At 43.2% G+C, this 13,772-nt stretch overlaps 2 protein-coding genes across 3 annotated transcripts in view; both read right to left on the bottom strand.

Annotated features, from left to right (window-relative positions):
* CENPE (centromere protein E) overlaps positions 1-2,226 on the bottom strand; it is a 34,936-nt gene extending 32,710 nt beyond the window's left edge. For both annotated transcript variants that reach the window (XM_027636325.1, XM_027636326.1), the window contains exons 1-4: positions 2,085-2,226; positions 1,752-1,843; positions 308-397; positions 111-229 (exon numbers count right to left, since the gene is read on the bottom strand). In XM_027636325.1, the coding sequence (XP_027492126.1) occupies positions 111-229; positions 308-397; positions 1,752-1,843; positions 2,085-2,140 (357 nt within the window). In that variant the 5' untranslated portion in view covers positions 2,141-2,226. The remainder of the gene's footprint in view (positions 1-110; positions 230-307; positions 398-1,751; positions 1,844-2,084) is intronic.
* Positions 2,227-3,111: 885 nt separating this feature from the next.
* On the bottom strand, positions 3,112-10,882 carry LOC113943879 (radial spoke head protein 6 homolog A-like). The gene is made up of 6 exons (XM_027636228.1): positions 10,191-10,882; positions 9,450-9,684; positions 6,535-7,272; positions 5,266-5,407; positions 4,310-4,427; positions 3,112-3,672 (listed from the first exon to the last, which is right to left on the bottom strand). Exons 1-6 carry the CDS (start codon positions 10,412-10,414, stop codon positions 3,450-3,452), a joined length of 1,680 nt encoding a protein of 559 aa, XP_027492029.1. The 5' UTR covers positions 10,415-10,882; the 3' UTR covers positions 3,112-3,449.
* Between the last annotated feature and the right edge of the window lie 2,890 nt (positions 10,883-13,772).

The raw sequence follows: 13,772 nt of genomic DNA, 5'->3' as shown, positions 1-13,772 counted from the left end.
ATATAAATTCACTTCCTTCATAAGGTCCTCAATACTAAAATTAACTTTTATGTAATGATCACAAATATTACTAGTCCTTTCAGTCACTTCAATTTAACGGAACTGCTCACCTCACAAATAATTTTGAAAACATGTTGAATTGCCTTAGGGATAATGCCCACAGAATCTTCATTTCCCATCATTGTGTAAGTCTTCCCTGAAGCAGTCTGTCCGTAAGCAAAAATTGTGCCTAGAAAGATAGTAGAGTTTTACCAACTATTTCTAAAACACTTTACAAACAGGATTTAAGCACAGTTTTAAAACTTACCATTATAACCTCGCACAGCTGACTGTATAATTGGAACAGCTACACCATCATATAACTGCTGAGTGTTGTCACTGGAGTGAAAGACATGATCTTAAAAACAAATTAAAATAAAGCATGTGAATCCCCTGTATTGCAAGTCAAAACCAACCTATCATCTTACTCAGTATCACTGACTTCAAATCCAATAAATAGGCATCGCTGTTTGTAGAGTAATTCAAACATAAAATATCGTTGTGGCACTACTAATCAGGCTTTTAGAATTTTATTTTAAAATAAATATTAAACACAAAACCAAGAAAGATGCGATGCACAGATGACAGATAAGTAATAAAACTGTAAGAATGGAGGACACAGTTAAACAGTCATCCTATTTAGTATAGTTATGGCTAGTTTATCTCTGAGGATTGTAAATCAGACAAGACAGGCTAATTGTCCTCGTGCGGCCCATGGAGGACCATTAGGGTGCAGAGATCAACTTGCAGCCCATGGAGGAGCCCACTCTGGAGCAGGGTCCTGCTGGGGACCTGCAGCCCGTGGAGAGGGAAGCCCACATTGGAGCAGGTTTTTTCCCAGTAGGACTTGTGGCCCCTGTGGGGGACCCACGCTGGTACAGCTCATTCATGAAGGACTGCACCCCATGGAGGAGTGACCCACAGGACAGCAGTTTCATGAAGAACTGTTGCCCGAGGGATGGACTCACATTGGAGAGGTCCATCAAGAACTGTGTCCCATGGGAGAGATCCCATGGGAGCAGGGGAAGGACTCCTCTGCAGAAGCGGCAGAAACAACAACTCACCATAACCCCCATTCCTTGTCTCCCTGCACTGCTGGCAGGGAGGAGGGAGAGCATGGAAGGAAGCAGGGGTGGGGTGAAGGTCTTTTTAGATTATTTTACTTCTCACTCTTTTGCTCTGATCCTGTTAGTAATAAGTTCAATTAATATCTCCACTTTGACTTTGTTTTGCCCGTGAAGGTAATCAGTAAGTGACCTCTCCCAGCTCTTATCTCAACTCAAGAATCCTTAGCTGTTTTTTTTCTCCTCTGTCCAGTTGCAGAGGGAGAGTGAGAGAGTGACTTTAGTGGGTACTTGGCAACCAGCCACGGTCAACTCACTACCCCCCACCCCCTTCTCCCTAAATGCTCTGGACTAGCCCTGGTCTAGTCTGTAACTGGATTTCATATGAAAAGAATCGAGTTCACGTGTTCCAAAGCCATTAGAGCATAAATCAGAACAGAGAAAGCAACGTCCACCAGGAAGCTGACTTCAAAAGCACATTCCCGGTGTTGCCTAAACCAGAAATCCTGTGTGCTTCAGAATTATGAAATGGGAAAAGTTCAGGGACACTGCAGGAAGCTCAGGGCACTCACGTCGACACGTTCAAGCAGTACAGTAGCGGAGGTCCGCATAAGCATCAAAGCAAAACAATTGCTTTCACATTCTTACCGTAACTAAATATTTTGGTACCATTCACGTCGGAAACAGTATTATTTTCGCTCTTCCAATGCAGGGACACTTTATCTCCTGAAGCATTTTCTCTAAGAGAAGAAGATACTCTGTTACCTTCATCGGGCCAGGGCTCTGCTCCCGTAACACGGACCCCTGACCGCGACACTCTCTACCCCGGAGGGATCCAGACCCCCGGGGTAGAGAGTGTCTATCCGCCACGGGGACAGACACCGTCTTCCTGCCCCGGCCCCCTCACGGTGCGAGGAGCACGGCAGCATTCCGGGGTAAGCGCCGCTGCAGCCTCCCCCTCCCGTCTGCCCGGAGCCTCACCTGGCGATGAGCGGCCGCACACGCACGCAGACCGTGACCGCGCCCTCGTCCGCCATGCCCGCCCGGGACAAGGGAGACCGGGAACCGGGACAGAGACCCGAGAGGGCTCCAGACACACACCGCCCGCCCCAACCGCCACCGCAGTTTGAACTGCTCCAGAGACCGCTCCCTATTGGCCCACGTGGGACGGAAGCCGCACGCGGAGCGTACCACTCTCCAGCAGGTGGGGGGGGGGGGAAGGGGAAGGAGCGAGGGAGACGGGCAAGGAAAACGCAGTGAGGGACAGGCTGATCAGCCCCTGAGCTCTACCGTGAAACTCCCCCCTCCCGTCTGCCGGCAGCGCTGTGGTGGTGCCGCCCAGGGATGCGAGCATGTGCGCGGCCGTGGTGCGGGGATGGAGGGTTGGCTGCCCCGGGGAAAAGGCTCCAGGAGCATCGAGTTTGACCGTAAACCCAGCACCGCCGTATTCACCGCTAAACCGTGTCCTGAAATGCCACAGCTACAGGTTATTTAAATACCTTCAGGAATGGTGGCTCCACCACTGCCCTGGGCAGCCGGTTCCAATCCATGGCAGCCTTTTCCATAGAGAAATTTTTCCTGATATCCAAATCTAAACCTCTCCTGGCGCAACTTGAGGCTGTTTGCTCTTCTTATATCGCTTGTGACTGAGGAGGAGACTGATCTCCACCTGGCTACAACCTCCTTTCGTGTACTTGTAGAGAGCGATAAGGTCACCCCTCAGCCTCCTCCTCTCCAGAATAAACACTCCCAGCTCCCTCAGCCGCTCCTCATCAGACTTGTGCTCCAGACCCTTCACCAGCTCTGTTGCCTTTCTCTGGATACACTCCAGCACCTCAATATCTCTGTTGCAGTGAGGGGCCCAAAACTGAACCCAGGATTTGAAGTGCGGCCTCAGCAGTGCTGCTGATCTGTGTCATCCCCATGCACTTGGCCAGTACCTCGATAAGCTGTCTACTGAATCTAAACAGTATGCTTTCGCACACAAAAGCACACATTTCACACATTGTTATGTGATTAAAATTTTTTTTATTTAAAATGTACTGAAGTGAGGGTTAGAAAAACAGTGTGAACATTTGGTGGATTATAGTTCTTAGTTCAATATCATTTTAGCAAGCAGACTGCACAGTCATCTAAGAAAAAGGCTAAGTCATTCATTGCACAGTCTTCATGAAGGGCTCTAGGGGTGGAGAAGGAGTGGAAGGTAGCTGCAAAGAGAAGCCTACAGAAATCAAAAAAGAAGGCATGCTCCAATTGCATTTCTTTTAAGGTCAACAAATTAATGACTACATCATGAAAATACTATTCACGTTTAAAGTTTTAAAACAATATGTTTCCCCCCACATTTTAATCATCCCCCTCTTCTTCCTCTTCCTCTTCCTCTTCTTCACCTGCGGCTAAAGCTTCCTGCGCAGCCTTGAAAGCCAGTTCCTCTTCCAGAGTGGGGTCTCTTGCCTCAGTGATCCCTGGACCACTGGGATATTCTTCTTGCACTGGTGGGGGCAGGACGGGAGTGTAGTTTTCTGGACTGTATTTGTGACCCCAGCCAAAGTAGATGTTCTCAAATTTCCTGAGAAAGAGAAGTGAAAGAAAATATTCAGCCCCTGACAAAATATCAGCAGAGATACTGTCAGGCTTCCTTACTCTGCTGCGCAAAAAGTTACAGATATCCTGTAACAGAAAAATTTAAAAGATGGCACCTTTTTTTAACTGCTCTAACGGTTGATTAATACATCTTCTGTTTAAAATGATGAAGTGTCACTGCACTATATTGCAATATGACTCCAACTTCACTTGGGTAACAACATAGCACCATTTCTGACACCAACTCCAGTGCCTTTTTAAAAGCAGGTGGAGGTCATGACTGTACTATTTGTAGTGGAAACAAACAAACATTAGAACCACAGAATGTAGATGTTTTTGTAGAAAGTACCACAGACCCAAGAACACAGGTTTTAAATCAAGGACTGTGCCCAAATACTAACTGGACATTTACATCCACTAACTTTATACCAGTCTTTAAAATGATTATTTGTTTTCACTCTTAAATACATATTTACTGTTGCTGTGCACATTCAAGTGGCCTTCTCCATCAGTCTCCGGAATAGTTAGAATTCAGTCAATGAATTAATAATAAAGCAACTTTGCCAGGTGCCTGTGTGTAGCATATACAGTCTGTGTTGTAACCATGTCAACTAGATTCTCACCTGCCAGATGCAAAGGCATATGCTCCAGGCCACCGGTTAGACTGGATAATTGCAACAGAGTGTTGTGGGATCAGGTTTGTAGAATGCTGAGCTGTCCAAGCAGGGATGTCTTTAATTCCTGGAGGCAGCCAAACATACACTGTCTATGAATAAATGCACTTAGAAGCCTCTACAAAACATTTAAGACTGAGCTACAAGATTTTCAGAATTACAGAAAGACTTACAGAATTCAAGCAACAGTTGTATTAAGTTGCATGTTAGAAGAGCCAAAAGTTAGAAACAATAAACTGTAGTTGAACAAGTGGCTCGAATGTATGAGCAGGTAGCATAGGAATTCTAAAAGACCCACAGGAGTGCTACTCAAATTCAGTAGCATTAACCCTGGTTTCTTTTGTCAAGGACTTTTTAGCACTTATGGATACATTATATAGTTATATTTCACCTCCATTAAAGAATGGAGAGTAGGAAAATAATTTAATATTGATGTAATCTAATATTCAGGCTCCCTTATTCCCATGATTTGCTGGAGTAATATGCTAAAACATCTAAATGTTTATACAAATACCGAATATCAGTGTATGTGTGTACATATTAATTAATTTATTTATTTACACGTGCACACACACTTTTTTTTTTGGCCTAAAAAGATGAGGTAAAAATAGCTGAATGTATTTCAGCTGTCCTGAATGTGCAATAACCTGACAAGTCTAAGTTATTTTTTTCCCTTTAATCTCAACAAGATTGTTACCTAGTAAACCTGATTATTTCAGTTTTAATGTCAATACTGTTAACCATTTTGCTTTTGATTGATTCTCTAAACAAATGTGTTAACCCCACAGGGGCAAACTATATTCCTCCAAAAAGTGCCAGAGTCCTATAACTTCAAATATTTACTACCTAAATGCCAACATTCCCAGTGGCTCTCTATCAAAAACTTCACGTTCCATGAAGAATACCTTCATCTTCAGAGAGCAGAGTAAGAAGGGGTGGTCCTGTTTCTGCCTGTTGCTCATCCATCTCCTCTTCCTCCTCTTCCTCCTCTTCTTCTTCTTCATTTTTTTCCTCTAATTTTTGAGGATTAATCCAAACACAGCGACCCTATAATTGATACGGAAAAATAATAAATACATGTAACAATCACTGAAAGAATGCAAGCCAGTTAAAACAATTGGCTCAGACACACACACACAGTTAAGGGATAGGGAGAAGAAAAATATGTATTCCATAACCAGTATATTGTTGGCAGAATATTGTATCCTCTTGGTAGAATATTGTATCTCCTTGGCAGAGCATTTCCTATATCCCTCTTTCCTCCCTCCTTCCTCGCTCATCCCTGCTTACTGTTTCAGAGTAACCTTATACCTCTGCCATTAGTTTTTTGTGATTTTGTAGTCTTCAGTTCCTGACCAGTTTCGTTTATATCCTTGCTAGACTACCAGTTACTGCAAACTAAGAGGCTTAACTTATGGACTTCACCTCTTCCTTTAAAATCTACCTTGTTATTTAGCTACCAGTCAGAGGAACATGTTCTTAAGGCTCTAGTGCATATAAACTTTATTTTTTACAACTATTGTTTTGCTGGTAGTAAGTTTAAACCTCATTTCCTACCATTTGCTGTTATATTACACTAGCATTCTTGAACTGGTAGACTGGCCAGCCAACCATCCAACACTGATCATCAAATTAGTAATACCTCTTTCTAGCACAGGCCTGATAGCACATGCTTTTAAGCTTTTTCACTTGCATGTTTTACAGCAGAAAGTATAAAACAAAAAGAAGAAAACAACAAATAAGTTCAATTTAGCATACAATCAAAAGCTATCTGCATTTTAGCATCCTACCCAAGAAAGGAAAATTTTAAACATTTTTGTCAAGTAAGGATGTCAACGCAGAGAACCTAATACAAAAGATTGCCAGAAATCATAGTTATCAGGGCCTAACTCCATACTGTTATCTAAAGATAGGTTTCAAGCTCAAGAACACATAATTGAAAAAAGTACTAAATCTAGAAGGTTCCTAAATATATATATATATATATGTACATGTGCAAGATATTTACGTATTATATATAAAATATATCTTCTGTATAAAACCGTTGCAGTCCAATACCATAGTCTGAAGGTGCAGGTGAGGAGTGTCATTGACATTCTGTACTGTACAAGTACTGCAGTGTGAATGGTATCCGAATGGTGCTCGGTGTGAGCACATACCTGCTGAGCACATACCTGCTTCAGAATATTCTTTACGTGGTGTGCCCATGTGGAGAGAGAACCCACCATTTCAGCCACAGCAGGAGGCTCAAACTCAGGATTTTCTTCATATGTGTCCCCACCTTCTTCTTCTTCTTCCTCTTCTGGAAACTGGTAAAATCCAGTGGGAGAGACATGGGTTCCTGCTGAGATTCGAGCTATCTGTGCACGCAGGTAATTGGCCTCATTTCCAGGAAAAGGAGGAAAGCTCACAACAGGAGCATGCAGCCGACCAGTGAAGAACTTCTTGATTTTCCTGGCACAGACAATCTGGGCTGGTGTCACTGGAGGCAACTTCACCCAGGGTTTGCCTGGCTCATTACAGACAAAGTAGACATATTTATTAGCCCCAGTCCCGTTTTCTTCTTTTGGGATATCAGGTGGGGGTTTATAGGTGGACTTTGGTGGTTCATCTTCTTTTTCTTTTTCCTCATCTTGCTCTTCGACCTCATCCATCCCTTTCACTTCTTCCTCAGTAACTTCCTCTCCTGCTTCCTCCTCCTCTTCCCCTTCACGTAATTGTGCTTCCGCAATAATATAGTTCATTTCCAGGCCCAAAATCTTGCCCCAGAAGCGACAGGTCTGGATTGGCTGAACACTAGTTAGGTTTTTAAGGGCAAGGAATATGTAATAGGATTCATCTTTGCTCAAGCCAACTCCAGCCTGTTCAAAATAAAAGGCTGTTTCCATCACATTTGGTAGAGGGGAATGTCCCTGGGAAAGAAGATTTGGAGTTAGAGCTAAAGAATAATATAATTATCTATTTGAAAAATTAAACATGTTATGTACTGAACATTATACTTCTCTTTCCTGTAGTGCTACTCATTCTCTCAAAGTGCTTTGCAGACATTCATTCACTACATCTTTCACTATCATTTAGAAAAATTAAAAACACCTTTTAAGGATAAAGAAGACAACTCAGATGAACTGCAGCTTTTAGAACACAGGATTTAAAAGTTCAAACTCCTAATTACGGCAACATAAGGAAAGTCAGAATTCTTACACAGAATCTACAAAGGACTTCAGTGCTAGGGCATGTCAGCTAAGAGGCCTGTAAACAGGGACACTGTGTTTCCTTCTGTTTGTGACAGATGGATTTGGGGGAAAATATAATACAGACTTTATATATTGAGCCACCAGACCAGCAATATTTCTCTGAAGTGAACGCTGTTTATTTGAAGACCTTGGCATACAGCTCCATGCATTTTTTAAAATACTGCCCCCTGCTTTTACTGAAGTCCATAGGAAGACCCCATCTGGCTTCAGTGGAAGCAGAACTGGTCCAGTAATGATTTAATTAAGTATTTCCATTCGCTTTATCACCCTTCTCTCATTTCATGGGGGTAGGTGATCATATGACATAGACAGAGTTATTAGAAATTGGACATGACAGCATAGGGAATTTGGAAGAATTAGTGCTAGCTTCATATGGAATTTCTTTAGACCTTCCAGGTTTCTTATATCAAAGCAAGATTGACAGGAGTATGAAAAATTCAGAATTCTTTTCTGAAATAACCTGCTTTTTGCCATTTTTTTCTATCCTATATTGTTACTGTAAGATACATAACAGGCTACAGAAAAGATGAAGGACTATCTCTTCTGTTGTTGGTATTTGTACTCTGCAATGGCAATTCATTTGAATATATACTGGTAACCTAACATGAAAATCAACATCTTGTTGGTTGCTTTCCCTTGGTTATTATATGAATTCTCATTTATATTCTTATAATTCTCATTATAAGAATTCTAATTTTTCATTGGGTACAAATGCTTCTGAATATATGCAATTGAATAATGAAAAATCCTGTTTTAAGAAGGGACTTTTCAAGTCAAGTAATTCTTCATTAAAACCATATTTTTTTTCAGTTGGAGAAGGACAGACTGGAACCACAGTTGGAGCTGGAAAGATCAGAAAATTCTGCATTCTCTGTTTTACACTAGCAGCCGTGCACAATATTCTGTAACTGGTGTCTAATATTATGGTCTCTTTAGATAATGTCCCTTTTAGATAAAGAAATGTAGCACTAAACCTGCATTATATGGGAAAATTGTGGTTTAAACAGGTTTTAAAATGGCTTTTGGTGGTGTCTTTGCAAACACATGCTTCTTCTTCCCAGCACCCCCCACTGTTATCCATGCAGGAATGTCCTGGGAAGGTGTCCTGAGGTGTGTCCCATTGGCCTTTGTTAACCTCTTCCTGTGATTGGGTGTTCCTGTAAACCCCTTGAGACTTCTAATTGGTTACTCTGTGAATCCTCCTAAACCCTATAAATGTAACATCCCCCACAATAAACTTTCTCTTGCCTCCTCTCCACGCCCGGTGTCCTGTGACCTGTCTCCCTGCCGGCCATGGGGCCACGTGCGGGGGGGGGAGGGGGGAGCACCTTTCCCCTCCAGGCTCAGGGCCTGAAAAAAACCCTGAGATACCCCTGGAGTTTCCTTTCCCCATCCCTCAAAGCATCGCAATGGTTCTTCAGATGGAAAAGGAACTAGAACTGGGCCGGCCCCACGCCGTGGATGGGGAAAGGGATCCAGAAAGAAAAGAAACTTGGAAGCAATATTCAATGCTGAACTGGCATATGGGAGATGTTATAAACTTTACTTTCTGTTCATCATCTCTAGAACATCCACAATTTTAAAGGCTGGGGATAGTAGATTTACTACATGGAAAAATCCCAGCTAAGTAACTGGATGGGTTTTCTTCTTCACAACTAGACATGGGACCAGCTCAGCTATGGACAGGGCACATGATACTGTGATTGCAATTATTTATATGTTCGTGAGAGGCAGCACTACAGAAGAGACCACAACTCCTCCCTTTCTCTTCACACCATCCACCCACCCATTCCCTGATACAGAGGGTAATCTGTTTCACTTTGATAATAACTCACTATCTCTTCTTCTATTATTTCTTCATTTTCTTCTTCGTTTTCCTTGATGAACAAAGCTTTACACTTTTCTGCAGCTTCATATGTTGGAGGAATCTCATATTCGTCTCGAAGAGTGTCCATTTTTTTCTGAAACCAAGCCCACTTCACATCCTTGCTGATATTCTCAATTATGTCTACTGTATTTGTGGGCTGTTCATCCAGGATCTTTGTTAGCACATTAGCAAGATGATCGTATCTGTCATATAAATGTAAATATTGTTGGCCAACCACAAAAAATTATCTCAGAATATTATGCTTTTAATATCTGAAGTAGAAGCTAATCATCTGGAACTTTGGAGAAGTCACTGGAATAATCAGAAGAAAGGCACTCATGGACCATTATGAAAAATTAGACTTAAAACTAGCCTGATTATACTTGGGAGCAGTCCCATCTTCCATTTTTTGTATATACTCCCCCATCTTAGGAGCTGAAGCTGAATTTAAACTTGCTCTTAATCAAATCAATTTCTTTTTGGGACTCCCTATAAAATTCCTTTAGGAATTTTGATTCTGAAAGATGTTGGACACATGCAAGTATCACGTAGTGATGAAATGTTGCATTTATAACATATTGTCCCATTCTTTATATACCTCCCTGGTATCCTTCCCTTTCTTAACATAACCCTTTGCCCTTTTACCAACACTAATCTTCTCTCCACTCATACTTCCTACCATTTTTGATTGACTCTTTTTCATACTTACAAGTTCAGGCCAGATGTTGTGCTGGTCTTCAGTAAATAGGCTTTTGCATTCTGGATTGCCAGCATTCGGGCTTTTGGATCGGGTATCTGATCGTCATATGGGCTGTAATCTGGCTGATCAAGACCATAACCTGGTTCGTGTGGCTGATAAGGGCCATGCCCACGTTCATAGGCATATGTCTGATCAGCACCCTGGGAAGGGTTTAATCCTGGCGACTGATCCATGTTTTTGCCTGCCCCCCCCCAGCCTGATGGGAGGCTTGTCCCAGCGCTTATCTCTGACTGCTGATTCTTTCTGGCCCCTGCAGCTTGTCAGCGGCTTGCTCTGCTGGCCGCGGATGACGGAGGTGTTGAACTGGGCTCTGCGATTGATACGGTCCTTGTCCCGGTGCACGGCTCTAGCCGACACCTCCCCTTTGGTCCTGTGCTTGGAGGAGTGTTTGTGGCTGAGAGATGCTCTCCCTCGGTCCTCGTGGCTGCTCAGCCCCTTGCCTTATCTCTCGGTATTCCCAGGGAGCTGGTCCCGGTTCCCACTGAGGCTGATAAGGGTCTCAGCAGGCGGCTGCCCGGAGACCCGCTGTGGCAGCGTGCGGCTCGGGCCGGCCAGGGCCTTGTGTCCGTGCCGCAGGTGGCCTCGCTCCTGCCCTTCCCACGGCACAGCCCGGGGCGGGGCCCCCGGTGAGCCCGGCGGGTGCGGTGCTGTCGGGCCGGCCCGGGGCACACGCAGCCCCTCAGCCGCCGCCGCCCCGCGGGTGCCGCAGCAACGGCCGCGCCAGCGGCGCAGCGGGCGGGGCGTCGCCGGGGGAACGGAGTCGCGGGCGCGGCCGAGGGGCCGGGAGGGAGCGGAACTCCGGCCACCTGCCCCAGCCGGCACTCCTTCCACAGGGGTGTTCAAGCGCTTCCCTGCCAGCGGGACCCACGGGGGTCCCGGTGAAAGGAAAGTGTTGAAGGCCGGGCTGGACGGGGCCCTGAGCAACCTGGTCTAGTGACACTCCCCCTCCTTCCCCCCTGCCCATGGCAGGGGCGTGGGAATTAGGTGATCTTTAAGGTCCCTTCCAACCCAAACCAGTCTGGTTCTATGAAACCGTGAAGTGCTGTTAGTACTTTGCCTTGAACATTTGTGGTATGAGGATCTTTCAGGTGCCCTCTGAGAGCAGAAGAGCGGATCTTCAAATCTGAGTTTAGTTTTAAAAGGATGTTAGTTTGCCTTCTTTGCTTTCATATGCCTTTTAGTAGTGATATATCATGCAGTTCATGAGGTACAAAGTTTTTTAGGAGGAAAAAAATACTGTAAAATCTGATAATTGCTTAAAAAGATTTACGATTCAAGATTCAAGGGGGAAAAAGCAGATGTAAATTAAGTTAGAATGAAGGTGCTCTGATAGGAAGCAGTTTTGTCATGCAGTGCTGTCAGTGTTAATCATAGAATTGTAGAATATGCTGAGTTGGAGGGGACCTGTCAGGATCATCAAATCCAACTCCTGGCCCTATGCAGGACACACCAAGAATCACACCACGTACCTGAGAGCATTGTCCAAACACTATTTGAACTCTGTCAGGCTTGGTGTTGTGACTACTTCCCTGGGGAGCCTGTTCCAGTGCTCAACCACCCTCTGGGTGAACTTTTCCCCTGATATCCAAACTAAACTTTCTGACTCAGCTTCATGCCATTTCCTCAAGTCCTGTCAGTGGTCACAAGAGTGAAGAGTTAAGGAGGCAGAGGGCCGTAATGTAAGTAACTTCCATTTTGCAAGAGTATTCAAACACTAAATTGTTTTAAAGATTTGGTTTTATTTCTAAGTATCCTACTCTGATTTGATTGGTAATAAATTCAGTTGATTCCCCCAAGCTGAGTCTGTATTGCCTCTGACAGTAATTGGTGAATGATCTTCCTGCTCTTATCTTGACTCATTGCAGTTTCTCTCCCCTCTCTGGTTTAAAAGAAGGAGTGATAGAACAGCTTTGGTGGGCACCTGGCACCCCCACTACAGTGCTGTACAAATCTCAGCAAAATGCCCTATTAAAGTTTTAAGTTGTATTAAATAGTGCAATACCTAAACTGTAAAATATACTTCTCTCTCACTGATGGATCAGTTAATGTAAGTTTTAAAAAATGTGGTTTATTTTGGATATCTATTAGAAGTAACCAGAGAAAATTATCAGATGGGGCACAGCAAACTTCTGTCAAGTTCCAGGAGAGTAAATGCCAGAAAGTATCATTGAGGAATCTGACTCCTGAAACAGCAGCAAAACATACTTTTCCACATCCTTTAATAGGTAGAACATTTATGCGAAGAATTAAAAAGTTTCTGTATTGTGTTCCTGTGATTCCAACCAGTAAGACATTACCATAAAAATGTTGCTTCTGCTGAGTTTCAACTGGTAGAATTTTTATTATTGACCTACTGATCTTTGCAAGGAATATGCTCAGATTCATTTTGCAGAACTTGCACATTGACTGCAGAGGGCGGTACAGTACTTGCAAATTACTTGTGAATTCCTTTTGATTTGATATCCATATCTCATACTTGGAGAAAAAACTTGTTGAGTAATTTACTTCTATAAAAACTGTGTAGAATTAAGTTACTTTTCTACCTGTGATACTGTGTGAAACAGATGCTCAAGAGAGGAAACTGCTTTATCTTTTCAATCTTGTTCAGCAAGTAAAGAAAACTAGGGACACCTATATTGCAATTGTATGAGTTAGGACACATGTAAAATGTGCAAGGGCTCAGGACAAAGAGTACATCAGTGCAGAAAAACGTTTCAGCAAGGTGCTGTGATGATCTTTTGTCAATACAGAAAAGTATGAAATGGATATGTGCAATATTGTTGCAGAATCTTACTCTGATGATCTTTGTCAGTAGCATGGGTTAATTAGCTGAACAATAGTAAGATATTAATGTTTTTCCTTTCCAAAGAGAGATGTTAATTGTCTCTGCTGTGGCCAGGTAGGCATGATTTCTTGTCCTCTGGATTCAATTCCGCTTTCAGTAGCCTTTTTTTTTTTTTAATTTTTTTTTAAACTGAAGTCTTGCCTTTTACTGGTTTCGAAATGGAGATCCAAAGGTGGTATGGTTGCATATAGGACTGGACATCTGTTGTATTTGTATAGTTTCATTAGTGAATTTTGAACATGCTTGCTTTTGAACTGGGAAGGGAATGACAGGCAATCTGAATAGAGCTTCCCTTTTCAACTGGCAATGCTTCTGTGCTCTGTTGATTTCTGCTCAAGCAACTATTGAATTGAAAAGCCCAGACTCAGGTCCCACGTGTGTCTTCCTAGAAGAATCACTTAATCACGAGACCAATAAGTAGCACCTGTAACTACTGAGGTGAAGCTGATCTTTACTGTGTAGTGGGCAAGGCAAATTTAACTTAATTCCAGCCCCTACAGTAGAAATTATCTAGTGTTGCTTTCTGTGCAGAGCTTGTTACATCAAGTGGCTGCCAGGTGTGCTACCAGCCCACTTAAGAGGAGGGCATAATTAGTAGATTCTTGTAGGATTTGGTACGACATAGGTTTCAAACTGCATACTATGGTCAAGACTATGCCTGAGCATATGAAGATGATCTTTAGCTT

The sequence above is a fragment of the Corapipo altera genome, unplaced genomic scaffold (assembly GCF_003945725.1).
Source record: "Corapipo altera isolate COAL_440 unplaced genomic scaffold, ASM394572v1 22b, whole genome shotgun sequence".
Taxonomy (NCBI): domain Eukaryota; kingdom Metazoa; phylum Chordata; class Aves; order Passeriformes; family Pipridae; genus Corapipo; species Corapipo altera.
The sequence above is the reverse complement of the archived record's forward strand: the minus strand, read 5'-3'. Positions and strand labels throughout refer to the sequence as shown.

What these genes read in the sequence shown, in the direction of transcription:
- LOC113943879 (XM_027636228.1), bottom strand. Translation starts at nt 10,414, where the DNA reads ATGGATCAGTCGCCAGGATTAAACCCTTCCCAGGGTGCTGATCAGACA. An exon ending in TAAAGAATATTCTGAAGCAG is followed by an intron (nt 5,408 to 6,534) that starts GTATGTGCTCAG and finishes TATCAATTATAG; the next exon opens with GGTCGCTGTGTTTGGATTAA. An exon ending in TATGCCTTTGCATCTGGCAG is followed by an intron (nt 3,673 to 4,309) that starts GTGAGAATCTAG and finishes TCTCTTTCTCAG; the next exon opens with GAAATTTGAGAACATCTACT.